This window comes from Mobula birostris, chromosome 1, assembly GCF_030028105.1.
Source record: "Mobula birostris isolate sMobBir1 chromosome 1, sMobBir1.hap1, whole genome shotgun sequence".
Classification (NCBI taxonomy): domain Eukaryota; kingdom Metazoa; phylum Chordata; class Chondrichthyes; order Myliobatiformes; family Myliobatidae; genus Mobula; species Mobula birostris.
The window spans coordinates 216,498,851-216,523,461 of record NC_092370.1 but is presented as its reverse complement, the minus strand read 5'-3'; the positions used below and the strand labels follow the sequence as shown (position 1 = coordinate 216,523,461).

The following is a 24,611-nucleotide window of genomic DNA, read 5'->3' as shown; positions in this document are numbered from 1 at the left end:
AGTATATAATTTGCTCTTTTTACAACCTCATTTCCAACATTTTCCACGCCAGTAAATTTGTGCACTTAAGTGTGATAATGATGCTCAGTTAGTAGCAATAATCAATAGTGAATTAAATTGATATTCTTTGTATTTATTTCGCATATTATTCACAACCTCAACTCAAGTCTTACAGTAGCTATTACCTGATACCTTGCTTTTGTCTCCCTCAAGGGAAGAAAGTATCTGTATGGAAGGTTGAAATTACATGTGAAGCAAAGCAGATTAAATGACCTGGGAGAAAGATAAAAATTGCAGGAGGAACACAGCAGATCAGGCAGCATCGATGCAGGGGAATGGACAGTCCATGTTTCAGGTCGAGATCCTTCATCTGGACTGGGTAGTCTAGGTAGCCATGCTTTTCCTCAATTTTTTTTGTACGTGATCCACTGCAGCTTATTATTTTCAAGGCATTACTATAAATATGTTCAAACTGATCATGAGAAGTTATGACTATGTCCAACAAAATTATATTTTTTCAAGAAGGCAAGATCATGAGAAATTCCTAGAAGTGACATTAACACTTAAAAATGGTCATTACTTGTCATTAGGGTTCCTCAGCATGGATTCATGTTTATTATGATACGTTCAGTCTCTAAAGCTACAGTTACGAGGGGTGATTGATAAGTTCATGGCCTAAGGTAGAAGGAGTCAATTTTAGAAAACCTAGCACATTTATTTTTCAACGTAGTCCCCTCCTATATTTACATACTTAGTCCAGCGGTCGTGGAGAATACGGATCCCTTCTTTGTAGAAGTTGGCATCTTGGACCTCCAGAATGTGGTCCACAGCAGGGGTGATTGATAAGTTTGTGGCCTAAAGTAGGAGGAGATGAGTTATTAACTTCAAACTTTCTGCATAATCACTCAAAGAGTTGAACTGCACGTGCATGTAACAAGAGCTGTATAACTCATCTCCTTCTACCTTAGGCCACAAACTTGTCATTCACCCCCGCTGTGGACCACTTTCTGGAGGTCCAAGACGCCGACTTCTACAAAGAACGGATCTGTATGCTCCACAACTGCTGGACTAAGTGTGTAAATGTAGGAGGGGACTATTTTAAAAAGTAAATGTGCTAGGTTTTCTAAAATTGACTCCTTCTACCACGAACTTATCAATCACCCCTCGTATGGCTGTTCTGTATCAGGGATGGCAAACCCTTTGAGATCTTGTGAAATAAACCAAAATTAATAATAAAACAAATATTTTAAATGACAAAAGTATTTTACTATTGCACAATTACACTTCAAGATTTGTAAAAAAACATTTAAAACATTAAAAATTCACATTGAGGGATAGCAAAATAGTGCAATTTTACATTGCACAGGAGACATATTTTTGTAATACCAAGTGAATTAAAATGTAATAGAAGTGCAAGCATGGCTCATAATGACAGAAAGATTTTTCCTTGTTATGATTTATATTAATTTAAATCACAGCAAAATGTTTAGATGCTTTTTTCTTGAGACAGCTTACTGATTGCAAAGGATTAATGCCAAACACAGTTTATAACTAAGTTGTCCAGAATTGTACTCAACCTGATCTATGCCAACCAGCTCAGTGTTATTGCCTCAATTATTCTCTATATTCTGGAGCAGCAAGCAATAACTAAGCTGCAGAAAATGGACAATAAATCCCTATAAACACATCACTTGTGCTCTCCCAAGACGTGTTTACTGCTTTGAGTATCTCCAATAATCAGTTGTAAATATTTGAAGATGTATTAAATTGTTCCAAATAAAACTCAAATTTACAGTGAAATAATAAAAAAAACTAGATCATGAGGAGTGTAAGGTGGGATGTGTTTGCCTGTGATTTTGATTTCATACTGCAGTGTAAAGCATGAAAATCTGGAATGCGCTGACATGCATTACAATTAGTCGCTGGTTCTCTACAGAAATGCCAACAGTTTGCTAGTTGCGCATTTTAATCCAAACATTTCTTTTGACTGGGCAATGAGGCCATCTTGTGATAGTCTTTGAAATTACGATTTTTACAGTGTGTATTTTGTTCAATTGACAACACCTAAAATATCAATATCTTTTACTCTTTTTGGTATAGGACAATTTGCAACAATGGTACGAATTAGGTTTACAAAAATGTAATATTTACAAATGTCTTCTGAAACTTATTTAAAAAGACAGAATACATGTTTTTGATATTGGCTTGGCATTCTTGAAAACATACAAAATAAAGGATTAAAATTACTGCAATCTATAATTCCAAAATATAGCTGTATATCTATCTATTTACACCCTAATTCAAACAGGATTATATATGCAGGACATTTAAAATAGTACAGTTTAGAACAAAAATTAATTTATTAAAAACTATAGTACTACCTCATGCAATGTTAGGGATATCAATTATTCATGTTAGAAAAAATATCAAAATACAAATTTATGTTAAAACTTGTTCAACATGGACCTTAGTTATCTATGCACAATAGCTAAGAAAGTATGTCTCCTATAATTGCTTAAATTTATTGTATGGTACAAATATATCTAAATCAGTTTCAACTGAGTATTTCATTCCGAATTTTATTCCAAACTCTGGCTGAGGATGAGTTTTAACTTTTCATACAAAGATTTGATGCAATTACAATTAGAAAAATTTAAAAAAATAGAAAAATAAACAAATGTACACGGCACCTAAAGCGCAACTGTTCTTTGATACCTCAAAGCTATGTCAACCTATTTCTCAAAATTTACCTTCTTATAGCCATTTTTTAAAAAGTAATATACTTATAAGTGGCATTTAAGTTTTGCACTTTAACTATTGTCATATTATTTGCATTTCAATTAATTTTGCCTTTTGGGAGGTCATGGTACACAGTAGATTGCTGAAATACAAAATATTTAAACTTACATGATGCACATTTCATCTAAATTCCTTTTACCTAGGGTTAAGAAGAAACCTGGGAATATATAAAAAACAACTCTTGTGTTTTAAATAGGTTTATAAACTGTTCACAAAGTTCTACAATGCTATTGTGAAGAAAAAGAGCAATTTCTAGAAATGTTAATTCTATTCTCCTTTTGTAAATTCCACCATGGATACTTCATGAATAACGCAAAAAATTAAGAGCAAATAGTGCTGGTCAAAAGTTGTCCTACTCCCTTTGCAGTAAGCTGATAATATTGCTTTTCTCCCGCTCGAGTTTTTTCTTACATTTGAGATGGCTTTTAAGCACATTTCTAGTGTCCCCTGGAAGAAACATTTCTATTAGTAATTACATATTTCATAAATTCAATAAAGTTCAAACAACTGAACAATTGTCAGAAATTACTGCTTATTGTTTAAAGAAAATAAAACTAGAATTATCATCTTGTGTATATACAGAATCTAAACGTTACACAAATGCTTGACTTAAATGTTTCAATAAACATAATATTCCTCCATTAAAATTAATTAGTAAATCTAGTAAACATGCAGATTCCAGCATTTGCAGAATCTCTTGTACTTGTAATTAGTAAAATTATCTTTTTACTTGTTTGCATGTGGTTTCTAAACTAATTTAGCTATATTTAGATTGTGTTTGAATGACAATGGTTTATACAGAAAAAACATTTCACAAGGATCTTTTCAATTAAATCAGTTTAAGAAAAATTTTCTTTAACTTCTTGCATTGTAATTTTAATTAGGGTATACTTTAATTTATTATCTCTGAGTAACATATCACAGCAATGTTTTTCCTTTAAAATTCATTCACAAGATATAAATGGGCATTTGTTGTGTTCTCAAGCTTTACTAGCTTTGCATGATGGAATGGAGGAGAAGAAAGAATGACCAAGTGGGAGGAGTTCTTGATTATGTCGGCTGTTTATTCAAGGCACAGGAAGTGTAGACAGAGCCAATGGAGGGGAGGCTGGTTTTCATGATATACTGTGTTGTGTTCACAACTCTCTGCAATTTTCTGCAGTCTTGGACAGAGCAGTTGCCATACCAAGCTGTGATGCATCCAGATAGGATGCCGTATATGGTACATCTAAAAGTTGGCGAGAATCATTGTGAACATCCAGAATTTCCTTAGGATTGGACATAGGGAGCAGACCTTTTTTCTGTAGTGACTGAGTTTTTTTAAAACTATCTAAGTGTTCTAATAGGCTGTTGTCCACGTATAGAATGCAATAAAACTCAGCTTATCTGCTATCTTGTTTTTTGGAAATTCTGATGGTGTTTCCTGCACCTTCTTTAAACTTATTTGGGCCCAATTTCTCCTTAAACTTACCAGGACCCACTATCCCGTGCCTTTTTGTTGTCTCACCTCGGCTTCCTCCCCATACTTCCTTTGTAATACCTTAAATAACATGAATTTAAAATATAAAGAAGAAATATTAGGAATAACATCCAATTGTCCAGCTTTGCCAAAATACCAGGGATGAAAAAATATAACACCATAAGATATAGGAGAAGAATTAGGCCATTTGGTCCAGAAAACATGCTCCATCATTCAATTATGCCTGATCATTTTCAACCTCATCCTCCTACCTCCTCCCCAAAATCCTTAAACCCTTATCAATTTGTGCCTTAAATATGTATCAGTTTTACTGTACCAACTTATACCCTGTAAAATTAAGTTGAACTTACAATTTATATTTAATTAAATGGATAAAATATGAAGCAACTCTGAATATAAAATTCAGAGTAAACTAACTGCATACCTGCTATCTTGTTCTTGAGATTGCATTAAACTATGCACATTCCGAGTATTTCCACTTTGCTGTTTCATGTAAGGAAATGGGTAGTTTGCTCCACTTTTCAATTGTTTGCAAATAATGTCTGGTTGCACATTTTGAGTGTTGAGCAAGTTCCCTCCCAAATGTTTGTGTCTCCTGTCTGCAATATTATATGAAAAAAAATTGAGATATTGCAGGTTACTTTAATTATGATAACCTGCAAATCTGAACCATATACTACGACATAAATTTTTTGCACACTATGCTTTATTATCTGAGTTCTTTATGAAAAGGAATCACCATCATTGTGATTATTTCTTCAAAAGATTAAATGATGTAAAATAGGCTCAAAACTACATGTCAATTCTACACCCAGTTCCTGTAAAATCTGGGAATATATTTATTCTAGTCTGTACAAAGAATCAATTTTCTACCCCAAAAACAATCATTCGATTTTCTGAATGAGATTCAGCACTTTCATCAATCCAAGCTTCAGTCACATTATTCTGATCCACTATCCAAACATTTTTAATCACAGTAAATATACTACAAGAGTGTTAAAAATATCTTTTTTAAAACTGATAGCACAAGGGCTGCACCTGGATGAATAATAAAGCATGCTGTCAGTAATCAAATTGGATGAAGCAAAGTCTTACTTCAAGTTTGAAACTTGCTAAAAGATTGCCTAGTGAAATTGGCAATTTCACTTCAGAGAAGTGGGCCTTCTAATCCAGAATGCAACAATGCATCAAACATCTTTGCATGTGACCATAGCAGTTGTCTGATTAAACATGTTAAATAAAACAAAGTGCATATCATGTAGATATCATCCTTGATATAGTGCATGTTAATTGTACATCAGCCTATAAATTCATGGCTACTTGCAGAGCTGTGTTAATCAGTTGCAGCACCACAACAATGTCAAAGTGGTGCCCAGAACCAATGCAGATTGTGGAAAGAATGTGTGATGTTTTATTTGGAGAAGAACTTTGAGGTGGATCTGTTCCCATTTTCAGATTGAAACACTACAGTTTGCAATTATCTAAGTTAACGTATTACACAGCTGGCCCCCTTGAGAACAGTGGCATAACTTCAAATAGAAGGCACTGCAGCTACATTAAAGATGAGTGTTAATCAGCAGTGACAGAGGCCCCTATGGCCATGGCTACAATGTGAAAACTATCTGCTAAACTCTCACAGCATATGTCTGGCAAATTTCAATAAGTATTATTAGATTAGTATAGTGTCAGACCAAAAGTTTACTCAATGAGTGGTTGTTTCTAATCAAATCATGATGTACATTAAATAAATTTCACAGCACGGGGCTCTTGGGCAGGAATAAAAAATGAATACTTTAAAAACAACTTGAAATATTTAATGTCTACAAGAGGAATTGTAGTTGGAGAAAATTAAATGGTGATTTAAAATATGATCAAAGAAATAGTTTGTAGGCTAGAAGCGGTGAGAAAGGCACAAAGTTCATGGTTTCACTTATTAAACTTTTCATTGCTGAAATTATCTGCTTCACAAGATAATTATCTGTCTTTGAGAATTGTTATGTGATTTTAGTGTGAACATTCAACGTTTTGGCATAATTGACGAGAACAAATATATAAATGAATTTATGTATTGCTTCATAATCCAATAACTTGTACAGCCTGTTGTTTAAGACAAAAAGAACAATGCAGTAGAACTTCTTACTTTTGGTTGTTTCCTGTGGTGCTGAGTTTCCACACCCATGAGGGAGATTACACTCTGGTGCAGTTAAAGGATTCAACCCTCTTGTAAGACTACCTGATGCTCGCAGAGTACTTGGCTTCATCAATAATGGCATAATTACAGATAACCCTGGTTCAATGGCAGGTTTCAAAGGTGCTACCTTTTAATCAAAACAGAGCAATAACACAATGAAAATGGATATATACTGATATCTATAATTGAACTACAACTGATCCTTGTGGTCTTTCTTCTTTCTCATATATTTTTGTAATATGCTCCATGGCTATGGACTGGCTTCCATGTGCAAATTAATAATAGCTTGTTTAGGCTCTCCATGAACTCAAGTGTCATTGGGCATAAAGCTAAACAATGAAGAGAATGGAATCATTTTATCATTTTGAGGTTTGATTATTATCTTCAACAGTAAATTAAGCCCATTATAAATTATGTTACCCATATCTTATCATTGGTTACAATATCCTATTTGACCTACTTTGACCACCAAAGCCTAAATACCTTAGATATAAAAATCCTGATCCTGTTACTTAAACCCACTCATGTTTTCATCCCTCCAAATATTTTTAATCTTTTCAAGGCTATGATGTTCCATATACAGGGTCTCATCCAGAAATAACATACATCCCTCTGCCTCCATAGATACAGCCCAACCTGCCTAATTCCTTCAACAGTTTGATTTCGCTACAATGTCTGCCTTATACTCTCAATTTCTCAGACAACTTCCTGTTATTTTCACTTTAGTTATTAAAGCTTCAGTCCAGTACAAAAAAATCAAATTAATGAATCCCCGAGTTTAGTTATAATTATTATTACTGGGGCCGGCTGGTGGCGCAATGATATCAGCGCTGGACTCTAGAACAGAGGTTCCCGGGTTCGAACCCAGTCAGGTCCGCTTCCGAGTACACTTTCCATCCATGCCGGGTTGAGTGTCGAGATTGCAACTCGACCTCATAAAATAAAGGGAAAAATACTGCAAAATGTCTGTGTGGGGAGTGGTGTGCCACACAGTCTCTCTCTCTCTCTCGCTCCGTGCCTTGTAAAGGCATGAAAAACCAACATCGTTGTCCCACCAACATCGCACACGCACGGACGCACACACGCAGACGAACACACACACACCAAAAAAAAATTATTATTACTGGTCAATAGAAATTATCTTAAATATACATGAAAAGCAGTTTCAGAAAATAACGTGCAGAAGCAATATAAAACAATTTTGGTGGATTCTGCAAGATGTTGCAATATCCATTGCTTATCCTTCTCCACACTCCCATTTTATTGTCTGCCGCACAGGATAGAAGATGACTTACTTCCAATACAGTTCAACGGGTATTAAAGTGGTAGATGACGCTAACTAATATGGAATGTATAGATTCTGCAACAGATTGGACCAGAACTGTTCGGTAGTTAGTTTGAGAGGTGATGGTCTCCTTTCACTATTTACCTGTGCTTCTGTGAACTAATCATTGGACCTAAGGTTCTCAATTCCACTCCAAAATTTCTTCTGCACTTCAAGAAAACATACCTTAGGGTTCCCTTATGTCAGTGGGGATGTTGTCCTTTATCAAAGAGGCACAGAGAACATCTTTGAACCTTTTCAAGTTCAAGTTCAATTATCATTCAACCATACAAGAATACCCATGAATACAGCCAAACAAAAGTGTTAATCTGTGGCCAAGGTGCGAAACACAATACCAAAAGTCATACATATCACAACAGATATAGCACATACAAGGCAGCAGTAAAATACAGTCACACACAAAAAAAACAGTGCAAGTCCCTGAGTCAATGAATGTTGAAGCAATTGAACACAATGCAAATTGTCTTCTGCCAAGCTTACACTAGCAGGTGGGGGCAATACTAACTTCAGCATGGACGCCATGCCACACCACCTCCAGCACTCCAGGTGGAGTACCTGACTCCGACACCTCCCCTTGGGCAGCTGCAATCAAGCGACACTACAGTCTGAGGCCTAGTCCTTGCCTCAACTGAGGCCATGCAGCTCCCCCACCGTTCACCAAAACTCAATGAATTGAAGCTGCAGCATTCCATACCACCAATGTCCACCAGGGTCTTGCAAATGCAAGAAAAGTGACTAAGACAGTCACTTGCTGTTAGACTGCACACCTCCTTCGCAAACCGATGCCTCTCTGTCGCAGGCAACATCATGGTCAGCACCAAGTCCAGCTCTTTCAGTTTCTCAGCCAAGAAGCAATTTGCTGATGGGGTAAACCTGCAGAACTTTAAGTTCTTCATGTTCAGCAGGGTGTTTTGATATGTTTAAAAAAACTCAGTAACATCTTTGGTTGACCCTGTAGAAGCTGCTGCATCAGAGCACTCCACCGTCTTCCTTTGTATACCTGCTAAGTTCTTGTGTAATGGAGCTTGGAGCAAAGCATTTCTGACAGAAGTACGTTTTTGGCACACAAATGACATGGCTTGTCCAGTAGAATTATCCACATACATTGATTCACTTATCCTGCTAATGGGTTGGAGGATCTTGCAAAATGGCTTTAGTGGTATCTCTCAGGTATCTAGTAAAGGAAGGTCCTGACGAAGGGATCCGGCCCGAAACGTTGACTGATCGTTTCCACAGATGCTGCCCGACCTGCTGAGTTACTCCAGTGTGTTGTGAGTGTTGCTTGGACCCCAGCATCTGCAGAGTATTTTGTGTTCGTGAAGGAGGGACAAGATCACTGCTGCCTGGCAGACCCAAACGAGGTTTATGCTAGGCCTGAATACCTTCTTTTCCCCTCAGAAAGCCAAAAGCTGTGTGGCGCATTACAGATAAATCACAACTCTGTCAGAGCCTACATAGTGCTGTGGCTCCAAAGTTATGTGTCTACTTAATACAGTGTTAACATTTTTGTTCTTGAGAAAGATTTGAATACAGGTTTAATGCTGGAATTGCTTGCAACACACTCTTAGTTTTTCACTTTGCAGTTCATAAAGTATGTTAAGGTGCGGATGTCAGTAGAGATAAAGATACTAGTGACAGAGAATGAGTGAAAGAAAAATGGAATCAGAGATACAGAGAGGTACAGGAAGAAAGAATAAAGTAGAAGCCTTAGTTCTCACTTTAAATTTGTTGCTCATTACATGAGCCAAATGAATGCTATTCAGGGAAGCACAAAGATTTTGATTATGATCTTTGGCAAATTTAATGTCTTACAACAGAACAAAGTACAGGATTGCAAGCACTCTGCTGAAATATATTTTTCTCTTTGATAGGGCTGAATACAAAGAATTGGCTTCTGCTGATCCTTCAGTATGTATTTTCATTAGCAAAGTTGGTAGTGATGAAAATTGGAATTCATAGCAGATTGAATGCCACACTAATGATATTCACAAAATATCAAATAATATTTACAGAAATCAAATTTGATTTTAAATGTAGTTAAACAATAAGAATATCATAAAAATAGTATCTGATTTTACTGCATAACATAGGTAATCATATTGTGTTCTACGAATGCAACCACCCCCATAGTTCTCTGTGACCAATATCAGTAAAGATCTTCTAATATACAGAATATCTTCTAAATATATAGAAAACTCTTACATTATATTCGCACAGTACAAATTCAGCTCTTTCCTTCTCATCTGTTGAGACTGGTACACCATCTAACACCTGGAGATTCATCAATCGAAACACAAGGAATGGACGGTATAAAATTTTTCGAGAGACCTGGAAATAAATTTTGTTTAATTACACAAAAAAGTCTAATTTACTTCAGTACCCAGTGCCTTCAAACAGTATCTTCACAAAAGATACCAAGTGAGATACAGGGGATACATACCATGTCAAGCACACTTGGTATTTAATCTTAGCAATGTATATAGCAAAGTATAAATAAAGAGTTTCAAATCAGTAATTTGTTCAAGTGGAATTGCTGTAGATATTAATAAATCCAGTAAATCTTTGCATATTGTAGTAAATGATTACATGATTGCCACCTCAGCTAATGTAAGAGGGTTATATAATAATGCACTAATCCGTAATACAAAATGCATTACAGTATTGAACTTCCGTTCCGAGTTTCTGATATCAGATGAGGGAACCTCTGGAGTACTGTGTAAGTCTTTGGCACCCTAGATTTTTTTTTACATAAATTATGTTTTAGGTGTTTAAGTTTTTTGTCTTCTGCATTAGTGTGTAAGAAGGAAAGAGGAAATTTTATATTTCCAAGCATTCATTTTCCAAAAAAATTAAATGTTAGAGAATTTTTTTGTATTTTGTTAAAGAAAAGCTGACGCTCAAAGTAGCTGCGTAGGTTGACTCTGTGGTTAAGAAGGCGTACGGTGTATTGGCCTTCATTCATCGTGGAATTGAATTTAGGAACCCAGAGGCAGCTATATAGGACCCCGGTCAGACCCCACTTGGAGTACTCTGCTCAGTTCTGGACACCTCACTACAGGAAGGATGTGGAAGCCATAGAAAGGGTGCAGAGGAGACTTACAAGAATGTTGCCTGGATTGGGGAGCACCCTTACGAAAACAGGTTTAGTGAACTTGGCCTTTTCTCCTTGAAGCGACGGAGGATGAGAGATGATCTGATAGAGATGAAAAAGATGATGAGAGGCATTGATCTCGTGGATACTCAGAGGCTTTTTCCCAGGGCTGAAATGGTTGCCACAAGAGGACACAGGTTTAAGGTGCTGGGGAGTAGGTACAGGGGTGTCAAAGGTAAGTTTTTTTACTCAGAGAGTGGTGAGTGCGTGGAATGGGCTGCCAGCAACGGTGGTGGAGGTGGATATGATTGGGTCTTTTAAGAGACTTTTAGATAGGTACATGGAACTTAGAAAAATAGAGGGCTATAGGTAACCCTAGTAATTTCTAAGGTAGGGACATGCTTGGCACAACTTTCTGGGCCGAAGGGCCTGTATCGTGCTGTAGGTTTTCTATGTTTCTGCATCAAAACATCAAGTAATCGACCATTTTTCAAATAAAAATTTGATTACTTTGTAGGTACATGATTAAACAAAGATAAGAAACAGGTACTAATTATCAATGACATAATGAGCTGAATGAACTAAAGTGATTAACTGAAACAGAAACGGTGCAGAAAGATTCAAACTCGGTGAAGGATAATCAAACTAAAAGGTGAGGGGGTGATAGATGTGACAATTCAACCTTCAAATCATCAATTCTTTAACCATGGCAAGAGTGAGCATTGCAACAAGACACAAGGCGGTCATCCTGCATCAGCAAGGTCTCTCCCAAGCAGAAATTTCACAGCAGACAGGAGTTTCAAGATGTGCTATCTGAGCTCTTCTGAAGACACACAAAGAAATACGCAAGGTTGAGGACCATAAATACAGCAGATGGCCATGGAAACTGAGTGCAGCAGATGAGAGATCCAGACGAGATGATGTCCCTTCTAAATTGGAAGATATCAGCTCTGAACCAGAAATCACTGGAACCCAAGTACACTTCTCTACAGTCCAGAGTCCATGAAGTGGTTTTCATGGAAGAGTTGCTGTCAAAAAGCCATATCTCCAAAGTGCAAATAAAGCCAATTGAATCAGTTATGCACAAAAACACAAGGGCTGGGGTGTTGAATAATAACGGCAAATGCTCTGGCCTCAAAAATCTAAATTGGAAATTTTTGGCTGAAACAGGAGGCAGTTTGGCCATAGATGAGTTGGAGAGCGCTACATGGACGAGTGTCTGCTGCTAATAGTGAAGCACAGCAGAGGTTCCCTGCAGGCTTGGGGCTGCATTTCTACAAATGGAGTTGATCTGGTCAGAATTAATGGAATCCTCAATGCTGAGAAGTACAAGCAGATTCTCATCCATCATGTAATACCATCAGTAAGGCGTCTGATCAGTGTCAACTTCATTCTGCTGCAGGACCATGATCCCAAACACACAGTGAAGGTCATAAAGAACTTCAGTGAAAAGAAGAACAATGAGTTCTGCAACAGATGGTATAGCCTCCAGAGCCTTGATCTCAACATCACTGAGACCACGGAGAAATAGAAGCAAATGAGACAGCCAAGCTCTGTAAAAGATCTGTGGCAAGTTCTCCCAAGATGCTTAAAACAGCGAACCAGCCATTTTCTTCCAAAACTGCACAACAGTGTACCTAAGAGAACTGATGCAGTTTTAAAGGTAAAGACTAGTCACACTAGATATTGATTTGATTTAGTTTTTTACTTTTTTCTGATCTTTATAATTTTTTTTGATATCGAGAAACTTTTCATTTCTTTATTTTTGAAAGCATCTTAGCTTTACAGAATATTTTTTTACCTGTCCCTAAGACTTTTGCAAAGTACTCTACAATAGCTTCAGTGTCTGGAGCTAAGCTGAATTGCTAGGTAGTAATGTCATTGAAATATAATTGATTGCTTTATTTTGATAAATACTCAGTAGCCACCTCATCAGGTACATCTGTACACTTGCTTGTTAATGCCAATACCTAATCAGCCAAACATGTGGCAGCAACTCAATGCAAACATGGTCAAGATATTCAGTTGTTGTTTAGACCAAACATCAGGATGGGTAAGAGATGTGATCTAAGTGATTTTGACGATGGAGTAACTGTTGGTGCCAGATGAGGTGGTTTGAGTGTCTGAGAAATTGCTGATCTCAGAAGGTCTCTTGATATGTGGGGGAGACTTAAATTTACAATTACAACCAAAATTAGACTCTTCCAATAGGAAAACTTGTGAAGCAAAGTCCTTACATAAGAAAGGTAACACTCTTTTTGAGGATGTTGAACTAGTTGATATATGGAGGGACCTTTTCCCCGATAGAAGGGATTACACTCATTATTCTGCCCCCCATTCCGTATATACAAGAATAGACTATTTCATAACATTTGGAAAAGATAGAGACAAAATAATCACCTGTGGAATTGGGACAATGGATGTAAGTGCCATGCACCTATATATTTATCTGTTGATTTTGACCTACAACCAAAGAATACTATTTGGAAACTAAATTCAAGTCTACTCAATGATCCCTATTTTAAGGAACAAATTAAAAGAGAGATTGGTCTTTACTTAGAATTCAATGATAGTGGAGAGGTTTCACCTCCCATTCTATGGGATACTCTGAAGGCTGTCTTAAGAGGGAAAATTATAGTGATATCTTCATAGAAAAAAATAAGGAATAGAACATTAGAGGAATTACAAAATAAGCTGAAGGAACTAGAAAAAAACACAAATTGAGTTTGGCACAGGATACACTAGAGGAAATTTTAAAAGTTAGGAATGAAATTAATAGTTTGGCTACACAAGAACTTAGAAAAAAAACTAATGATGAAGCAGAGACACTACGAAAGTGGATCTAAATCTGAAAATACTGGTGTGGAAACTGAAAAAAAAGATAGCAGAAAATACAATTCATAGAATTAGGGATGCAAGAACAAAAGTGATAAAAAATAACTGTAAGGGGGTTTCATCTTTTATGTTACTGTGTAGGCTAATTAAAATGGCTTCTTTGTTATGTTAAACGCTGAGAAAGTTCTTGTGCTGGTGGTTTGTTTTGGATTATCTACTGATAAGAGGACAAATGAACCAATTGGGTTGGTTGTTATGCTTGTGGGGTGTCTGTAAGAGATTGTATGTGTGGGGTTTTGGGGGGAGAAGGCGGGAGAGAGAGACAGAGGATGGACCAGGTACTGCGAGTCCGCTAACGGGGCCAGACCCCGAGGAGGACGTTCAGCGAGGAGAGGAGATGGAGACGGACTCGTGTGGAGCGTCTGGTCAACCACCGTTGTTGGTCCCAGGCGGCCGGTTGAGGTGGTCCGAGGGGTCGCAGGGTGAAGAAGAAGGGTCCTGAGCTCCAACTGTTTGTGCACGAAGAGATTGAATTTTGATAAGTGTGGCGCCTTTTATTTTCCTTTTATATTTTATTCTCTATTAATTATATAGTTCCAGTAATATCTATAAACTGTAAATCATTTAATTGTATCTGGTGTATTGTCTGTTATTTGGGCGGGGTAGGGTACATCACACAGCATCCACACAAACTAATTACCCAGTTTGGCGGGGCCGAGGGCTGTTTCCCTAGACGACAGCGAGCCAAGTGACCCTGAGGGTGGCCAGAGGGGCTACATAAGCTAAGTGAAATTCATGAAGCTTTTGACATGTTTTACAATACTCTATATTCCAAAGTTCCAGGGAGAAACTTAACCCAAATTGACACCTTCCTGAATTCTTTAGAGTTACCCACTTCAAGCAAAGAACAAAATAGAAAGATGACTGCTGACATAACTGAAGCTGAACTAAAAATTGCAATTAGTAGGCTTAAATTAAGCAAGTCACCAGGATCAGATGGATATACGGCAGAGTGGTATAAAGAGTTTAGAAGTGAGTTAATCCCTGTTTTACTCCCCACACTGAACTGGGCCCTGAGAAAGGCACAAATGTTACCCAGCTGGAAGGAGGCGATAGTCTCAGCTACACCGAAAGAAGGCAAGGATAAAATGGAATGTGGGTCATTTAGACCAATATCTGTTCTTAATATGGATTATAGAATATTTATCTCCATCATAGCCAAACGATTAGAAGAGTTTCTACCCACACTGATACATAATGATCAGACAGGTTTCATACAACAACGCCAAACACAAGAAACTATACGAAGGACACTTCAAATTATGGATCATATAAAAAAAATGAAATTGAAGCAATAGTGATAAGCGTAGACGCTGAAAAGGCATTTGATTTGGTTAACTGGAATTTTCTTTACAGAGTTTTACATAGATTTGGTCTACATGACACAATTATTAAAACTATACAGGCACTATATGACAATCCTACTGCTAGGATTAAAATCAATGGATATTTATCAAATAGTTTTACCCTAGAAAGGGGCACGAGACAGGGTTGTGCATGGTCACCGCTACTCTTCGCATTATATCTGGAACCATTAGCTCAATATATCAGACAAAATGATATCAGGGGAATTACCATTAAAGGGGCAGAGCATAAATTGGCCTGTTACGCGGATGACACTTTGATCTATCTAGGGCAACCAACAGACTCTTTACCTAAATTGATGCAATGCTTTGAACAATATGGCCAATTATCAGGATACAAGATCAACATAGATAAAACCCAACTATTTTTATATAACTATAGCTCACCAAGAGAAATTGAAAGAAGATATCCCTGGGCATGGCAAACAGAGTCCGTCAAATATTTGGGCATCATTATGCCAAAAGATTTGGCAAAATTATTAGAATGCAATTATCAGCCAATATATAAAAAAAATTAAGGAAGATATAGCAAGGTGGAACCTAATTCCTTGGTCTCAGTTCAAGGATTGAATCTATTAAAATGAATTTACTGCCCAGACTACTGTATCTCTTTCAGACCCTACCAATAGAGATTAACCAAGATCAATTCAATGAATGGAACAAGATGCTATCAAGATATATATGGCAAGGTAAAAGGCCTAGGGTTCGTCTCAAAACTTTGCAAGTAGCCAAGGAGAAGGGGGGATGGGGCCTACTTTCTCCCAGAGATTATTACTTTGCAGCACAGTTGAGAGCTGTGATATGCTGGTGCAACCCACCATATGATGCTCAACGGAAAAACATTGAGGAGAGGATACTTTCCATCCCCATACAGGCAATTTTGGCTGATAACAACCTACAAAGTTACATAAATAATATTGACAACCCGTGGGTGAAATTGACTCTTAAAATATGGAAAACTATTATAAAATATAAACTAGAGAGAGACATTGCAATTCTTAAATGGTGTGAATATGACTCGGATTTTACACCAAATAAATTGGATGCAAGATTTAGGGACTGGACAGCTAAAGGAATAACAGCTATTTGCAATATAATGAAAGATGGAACACTGTACAGTTTTGAAATGCTCAAAGAGAAACACTTATTAGAAAAACAAGACTTTCACCGGTATTTACAGATGCGACAGTATGTTAATAGGACAGTTAAAAATATAACCAAGGCAAGTACATGTCAGATAGAGCTGTTTAGAAAAGCATATAATTCAGACAATGGTAGTAAAATCATTTCAAGCATGTATAGGGGTTTGTCAAATCTTAAAACACATTCGACTTCATACATTAAAACAAAATGGGAGAAGGAAGGAGGGATAATAATATGTGAGGAAGAATGGACAATAATATGGAGGTATCAATGGAAGTGTACCAGTTCACAGAAATGGAGGGTTTGGGTGGAAAAACTTGATAAGATATTTTATTACACCCCCTCGGAAATCCCATTATGATAATAACCCCCCTGTTTGCTGGAGAAATTGTGGAAATCAAAATGCAAACCATTATCATATTTTCTGGGAATGCCCCATTATGAAAGACTATTGGAGTGGGATACACAATGCCCTACAAGACATCTTTAAATGTGAAATATCCTCAGAGAGTAAGATCATATATTTTGGGTATATACCTCAAGAATGGTTGAAAAGAGATAAATATTTAATGAATGTATTGCTGGTGGCTGGTAAAAAGACTCTTACCAGGAAATGGTTATCACAGGAGAGCCCAACTCTAAATGCATGGATGGAAATTACAATGGACATTTACAAAATGGAGAAGATAACAGCAACTGTTACTCATAAGTTGGAACAGTTTTATTCATACTGGAAAAAATGGTTTAACTACATAACACCTCATAGGCCTGATTTCATTCTCACAAGTCAATGAATATGTTGTAAAAAAAAGATCACTCTCTACTATGTACATAGTTTTCTTCTTTCGATTGTTCTTTCTTTCCTCTCCTTTCTGTAAGTGTATACCTCAGATAAATATTATGTGGAGATTTGTGACAAATATGGTTATATGATATATATGTACAGTATCTGAAATACATCTTATGGAAATGTTTGTTTGATGATGAAACTCAATAAAAGATAAATTTTAAAAAAATTGCTGATCTCCCGGGACTTTCAAGCACAACAGTCTTGAGAGTTTACAGAGTGACAGTTCTGTTTTGAATGCTTGTGAGTGACTGTGAGATTTAGAACATGTAAAAGACATTTGGATAAATACATGGACAAGTGGGGTTTAGAGGGACTTGGGCCAAATGCAGGCAAACGGGACTCGCCTGCTTGGCATGGATGAGTTAGGCCAAGGGGCCTGTTTCCTTGTTGTATTACTCTCGGACTCTATAACATGAAAAATGAAAAAAGTAACATGAACAATTATTAAATATTATAAAAACTTAAAATACTAACATTTAACTCAACAGTCACTGAAAGGTATTGACTTATTAGTATTCCATTATTGTTTAACACTGTGATTAAATTTGCAATTTTAATCATTCAACAGTCCTAATGTATGTAATGGGTAAAGTACACAATGTCATTATACTTACAGGATTCCCAACAACTGAAAGCTCAGTCAAGTTTGAAAGTGAATCAAGTTTTTCCAGTTCACCCATATCCTGTACAAAATAAAAGAACTATATTGAAAATAGTTTTATTGGATATAACAACATGTATTACAAGAATATCTTCAGTAACCATATTGAAAATCTTGTGTTAAAATATAGTTTTCTCACCTTGCTACTAAATGGATCTGTTAAATTACATATACCAGATGAAGAATCAATCAGCATGCACATTTTGTCAGAACAAGTCTATTCCATTCAACACCAGGAAAAATAAACTGTGAGGCAGCAGCATATCTGACTGTGCCACAGTATCACCACTGTGCATACTTCTCAGATCTCAACACCCCCATTCTTGCAGTCAGGGTAATTCACTTAGCTGAGTGGGCACTTATCATTTTAATGAAACCCCCAACCATGCGATTTGTTGAATGGATTATTTTCCTCAAATGGCAAAACCATTTCTGGGGAAAAGATATTGATAGAAAGTCTGAATCTTTAGTTAAAAAGCAACAAACATGTTGCTGAAGGAACTTAGCAAGTCAGGCTGCATTTGTAGAAGGAAATGGATAGCTGATGTTTCAGGTTAAGATTCTTCATCCGGACAGACAGAAGAGTGCCAGTATAAAAGGTGAGGGGAAGGGGTGGAGCCAGAGTGAGCAAACAACATGTGAGCCCTTTTCTCACCCATATCTTTAAGTCTAGATTAAAGGTCTTAACCCAAAAACATCAACAGTCCATTTCCCTCCATAGATACTGTATGAAACAGAGCTCCCCCTGCATTTTGTGCTTTTTTTTTTGCTCCATATTCCGGTACCTGTAGTCTTTTGTGTCTTCATTTAAAAGAATGTTTTCATGTTCCAGGTTCATGAACAATATAGTCTGCATTCAGTTCAATTTGAGAAACATTTAAAAAAAAAATTCTTTACCTGGATTTTATTTCCACCAAGGAAAAGCCGCTGTAATTTTACCAATCGATACAAGTTGTTGAGGTCTCGCATTCTGTTCTCCTCTAAGTGGAGTTCAACAAGAGAGCTTTGGTCCATGAAGGAATTTTCATAGATGATTTTGACTCTGTTTCGTTCCAGTGATAATTCGGTAAGGTAATAAAGGCGGTCAAGCCCTTCAATCTGACTAATAAAATTACCTATGATGAAAATAATTTAAATACATTAAATTCCAGTAAAAGCATGCATGAATTCTTTCAGATGGAAATTAATTGTTTAAAAATTCGTGAGAAAATAAGAATTGGATTTAGTTAAATAAGTTTTCCAGTTGCTAATTTATACTTGGGAAATTTAGATAATTTTCTCTTTTTTTTGCCTACTGGAACTTGCAGTGACATTGGAATCATAATAAGTCTTCAAAAGAGAACAGGATACATGCCTTCAAATTACAAACTTCAAGTTACAGAAACAGCGATATGCCATATTGTACTGCAGATTACCTTTGGAAGTGAAAGACACAGTTTGCAACATTATTTGATTGCTTGCGTGATGGGATGAGAGAATGGGGAGATCATGACAAATGTGTGTTCCCAGTGGAAGGAGGCTGTACAACGTATCTGGATGGAATAGGTTGGATTTTTGATGATCAATAAGGCCTTTACTTCTTATTTTTCCAAGTTTGTTTTAACTTGTGAATATTCTAAAAGAACTTTAGAAATAACTGAGACTAGGTTTCAAGCAAGATATTCTTAGCTGGTGATTGATTAGACTGCACCTTGAATTCTGCAATTAATTTAGGCATTTAAGCAACAAGTACCAGAGCAGCATGAAGAACTAAAAGTTCACTCTCCATTAAACTACAGATATGGGGAAAATGGAGAAATGCATTTGGAAATGGAGAAATGAGAAGCGCGGAACCTTAAACGAAGGGCATACACACTTGAGACAGAGAAGAAAATAAAACATACAACAAACAAGAGAAAATTTGCAGATGCTGGAAATCCGAGCAACACACACAAAATGCTGGAGGAACTCAGCAGGCCAGGCAGAATCTATGCAAAAAATAGGAGGGAAGAAGGGTTTTTAAACAAGAGCATTCAAAAATGACCTCTAATTGAAGCATGACTTGCATTTAAAAGAGCAGTCGAAATCACTGTTTCAATGGAAACCTCAGACAGAGGTGCAATTGAGCTGCAGTTAGGAAAGAAAGTGAACGTGAACAAAATTTCAGAGTCTAAACAGAAACAATTGCGCTAACACTGTGGAAGGAACTCACATACACCAAACAATTGAGAATCAAGTTCGCAGATGACACCACGGTGGTTGGTCTGATCAGAGGGGATAACGAGACGGCCTACAGGGCCGAGGTCCAGCACCTGGCTGCGTGGTGTGCCGACAACAATCTGGACCCTAACATCCAGAAGACCAAGGAGATCATTGCACACTTCAGGCATGCTAGGAGTCACACTCACGTCTCCATCTACATCAACGGAACTGTAGTGGAGCAAGTATCAAGCTTCAAATTACTTGGTGTCCACATTTCCGAGGATCTCACCTGGTCCCTGAACTCCTCCATCTTGATCAAAAAGGTGCAACAGTGCCTTTATTTCCTGCAGAGCATGAAGAAAGCTCACTTCTGTCCCAGGATACTGATGGACTTTTACCGCTGTACCATTGACAGCATACTCACCAACTGCATCTCAGTGTGGTATGGCAATTGTCCCGTATCAGACCGCAAAGCACTCCAGCGTGTGGTGAAAACTGCCCAGCGGATTATCAGCACTCAATTGCCCACCATTGAGAACATCTACCACAAACCCTGCCTGGGCAGGGCGATAAGCATTATCAGGGATGCATCTCACCCTAACCATGGACTTTTTACCCTCCTCCCATCTGGTAGGCGCTACAGGAGCCTCCGCTCCCGCACCAGCAGGCACAGGAAGAGCTTTTTCCCTGAGGCTGTGACACTGTTGAACCTCTCATCACAGCGTTAAGCAGTATTGCATCTGTATTGTACTGTCTCAGTACTTTTATATTTGTGTGCTGTAGCACTTCTTTTATTTGCAGTTATTTTGTAAATAACACTATTCTTTGCATTTCTGGACAGATGATAAATGCATTTCATTGGCTTTGTATCTGTACTCGGCACAATGACAATAAAGTTGAATCTAATCTAATCTAATTTAAAAGGTGAAACTTGCATAAAATGTAATAAAGTATGACACATACAAAGAGCATGTTGGGCAGATAAAAATAAATGGACTGCACGGGGAAGAGAAAAGGCTAAAAAATCAAGTTGCAGTTTCAAAAAGAGCACTAATCTGCATGTTGTTGATGAAAAATCTGATAATGATGAGAGCGTCTTAGGACTGGCTAGCCTTGAGATTTACAATGTGAAAATTAACAACAGACAAGCAATATGGCCTACACCAGAAGTGAATGGCAAATTAATTAAAATGGAATTGGGACTCTGGCTCAGCTGTTTCAGTCATCCCACAAAATGAGTTTGAACAGCATTTCAAAGAAACTAAACTGAAGCCTGCAGATATCCAACTAAGAACTTACACTGGAGAAAAGATGACTCTTGAGGGAATGATATCCATAACAGTGAAATACAACCAACAAGCCACATTGAGCGTGTACGTATTAAAAACCGAAGAACCAGTATTGTGGGGGTATGTCTGGTTGAGACAAGTACAATTTGATTGGAGATCCATTCACAACTTGCTTGCCACATCCCTGCAATGAAGCCAACTTGAAGCAAATTAGGAGAGAAACTAGATGATTCCACAACTGTCTCCATGCTGTAAACCATGAACCATTGCCCAGCAGAGGACAAATAGGTGATGGTACCTCCCACTGTGCCTCTGGTTGGAAAGTATATTGGACCAAGGATGCACCATGCTGCACATAGGAAATGAGAAAGTGATGAAAACAGTGGTCCAATTGCACGCAGTCTATCTGAGAAAGCTTCTGATATGTTAATCACGCAGTTACTTACAAAATGCAGCTTGGTTTTAAGCTGGAAGAGAGTTCAAGAAGATTCAGGAAAGATACAAGCATTTGGCTTTAGTGAGTAAAAAGAACCAAGATCTACTCTGCATGCATTAAGGTTATTGGATTAACTTCAAGTGGGAGACAAAAAGCTGCTTGCAAAAGTAGATGCAAAGACCAAAGCCCATGGATGAATGGAAGGCTGAAAAGAAAGGAATCAATGGAGCTATGAAAACAAAGGATTTGTCACAGCATGAGGAAACCAAGAAGAGAGTTCAGATTGCAAAGGGAGCAAAAGAGGATTAATAAGAGAATACTCCAGTGAACTAAATGCACCTTCCCAAGATCAAGATACGCAAACTAGGAGGGAAGAGAAGGACAGAAAGGAATATAAGCAAGAAAGAGAAAGGTGTGAAAGAGAGAAAGAACATGAAAAAAGTGAAGGATTAGAGTAGATCCAGAGAGGGAAAAGAAGAAAGGTGGTTACCACTATCAGACTCACTTCCTGCAGACTCAAAGTCAACTTCTACAACCACTACGGAGAAGGCCCTAGAACCTGAGATTGTTTTCACAGCCAACAGTCTCACCTGCCAAGTAGAGGCATTCCGTCATCAGGAAAGATATTATCCCACAAGAGCAAGAAATTCTGCACTATGATTAAATCTTTTGGCCTAAATGTAATAATTTAAAATTTACTATGCTGTGGATGTCTGTATATAGTAGTTGTATTATATAGTATACTCTGTGTACAGTTGAGACACATTCTCTATTGAGCTGGTTTATAGCCAAGCATGGAGGAGTGTTGTTTATTTAATATTTAATAACATTTGAGTAATCTTGATTATATATAGTTTAAGTATTCTTGTTCTTTAAATAATTCATTAAGGATTATATGTATAAATACGTGAATTGTATATGTACCACACTACCATGTGATATGTGCATGCCTCGCTTAAAGTTAGACAAGCATTTCGGACTCTCTTGTTTTCCTTTGAATTAGCTTAATGCTTTGAAGTTACAAAACATAACAAAATTTTTATCGTTGAGTGGTGGAGAGTATACTTACTGATTGCACCACAGCCTGCATGGAAACAGTAATGCCTTTGAACAGAAAATCCTACAAAAGGTACTGTATACAGCCCAGTCCATCACAGGTAAAGCCCTCCCCACCACTAAGGAGCTCTAAATGAAGCACTGTCGCAAGAAAGCAGCATCCATCATCAGGGACCCCCACCACTTAGGTCATGCTCTCTTCTTGCTGCTGCAATCATGAAGATGGTACAGGAACATCAGGACTCTCACCACCAGGTTCAGGAACAGTTATTACTCCTCAGTCATCAGGCTCTTGAACCACAGGGGATAACATCACTCAACTTCACTTGCCCCATCACTGAACAGTTTCCATAGATTTGTGCTTCTCTATTATCATTTCCCTGACATGCCTTGAGCGCTCTTGTCTTCATTTTGGTCTGGTCTGTTGGAAATCTACCATATTGTTGGACCTTACAGATAGAGGGTGTATTTATTCCTATTAATTCATTTAAAACAGGTGATCCTCCAATTTTCAACATCAATAAATTGATTGAGTTGTTAAGGTATTGAACCTGAGGAAAGTTAGTGTAGTAATTAAAAAGGGTATGAATACTTTATCAACTTCACAATTTTGAATACTTTATCAACCTCACAATTTTGATTTTTAGTAAACCGTCGACAGGTTTTAGAATTTTTCTTTTGTTTTGACATGATACACAATAGATTAGCTCAAAAATACTGCTTCAATATTTTAAATTTATAAAATGAGACAGGAACATGTGGAAATAGTTGTGGGGGGGGTTGAATACTTTGTCAAGGCACTGTATATGGTGACCAATATGTACTTAGATAATAAATTTACTTTGAAGTTTTACTTGGATTTTGGACCTTTTTCTGCCATTTTCTCTTCCCATGTGAAGGTATTACATCACATAAAGAACTGTTACTTGTTGCAGAAGTCTTGTTTCAGTCCAAGGACTCACCACTTAAGATCAGCATATTACAATGGAACAAGCTAATGTTAGTGGAGATGGAAAGGGCAAGCACATATTTACAATTTAGGTCAGCAGCATGTGCAGAAGCTCACATTTGCAATGAGTTCTGGCTTAATATTTATTTATGTAGCACGTTTCATGTAGAAAAGTGTCCCAAGACTCCAAAGAAGATTCTCACTTAAAAAAAACATTAGAACACTTCATCAAATAATTAAGTTTTAACAGGAAATCCAAAGAAGCAGTTCTGTATAGGGAAGAAATCCAGGAACCAGGGCATAAAAGCTACTGGATGACAGCAGTGGTAAGATGACTAGATGTGCTAGAAATGGCAAAAGAAACATTTGTAATTCCATTGACCTGAAACTGTCTGAGCTGCTGAGTATCATCGACATTTTATTTCACTAAACCATTTCCCACGTGTCTAAAAATAATGGAAACAGCAGAATGGTAGCGTTGAGGTTAGCGCAATGACTTTACAGCATCAACAATCACCAAATATGGTTTGATTCCCACCACTGTCTGTAAGGAGTTTGTACATTCTCCCTGTGAACACGTAGGTTTGTTCTGGATATCCAGTTTCTTCCCACATTCTAAAGATGCATGGTTAGGGTTAGTAAGTTTTAGGGATGGTATGTTGGGCCAGAAGCATGGCAACACTTGCGGGCTACTTCCAGCACAGTCCTTGCTGACTAGATTTGACACAAATGATGCATTTTATTGTATGTTTTGATGTACATGTGGCTGATCTTTAACTTGAAGCTGTTGAAGTGCTTAATCCAAAGATAAACATAGAACATAGAATAGTACAGCACAGTACAGGCCCTTCGGCCCACAATGTTGTGCCGACCCTCAAACC

The 24,611-nt window shown here is 37.3% G+C and overlaps 1 protein-coding gene across 1 annotated transcript in view; it reads right to left on the bottom strand.

The window, feature by feature from the left end:
- Nucleotides 1-2,508: 2,508 nt before the first annotated feature.
- lrrc9 (leucine rich repeat containing 9) overlaps nucleotides 2,509-24,611 on the bottom strand; it is a 121,367-nt gene continuing 99,264 nt past the window's right edge. Inside the window, exons 28-34 of the mRNA XM_072238349.1 lie at nucleotides 18,717-18,934; nucleotides 17,773-17,841; nucleotides 10,018-10,143; nucleotides 6,420-6,597; nucleotides 4,704-4,878; nucleotides 4,271-4,339; nucleotides 2,509-3,246 (exon numbers count right to left, since the gene is read on the bottom strand). Coding sequence (XP_072094450.1) covers nucleotides 4,303-4,339; nucleotides 4,704-4,878; nucleotides 6,420-6,597; nucleotides 10,018-10,143; nucleotides 17,773-17,841; nucleotides 18,717-18,934 — 803 coding nt within the window. The 3' untranslated portion in view covers nucleotides 2,509-3,246; nucleotides 4,271-4,302. The remainder of the gene's footprint in view (nucleotides 3,247-4,270; nucleotides 4,340-4,703; nucleotides 4,879-6,419; nucleotides 6,598-10,017; nucleotides 10,144-17,772; nucleotides 17,842-18,716; nucleotides 18,935-24,611) is intronic.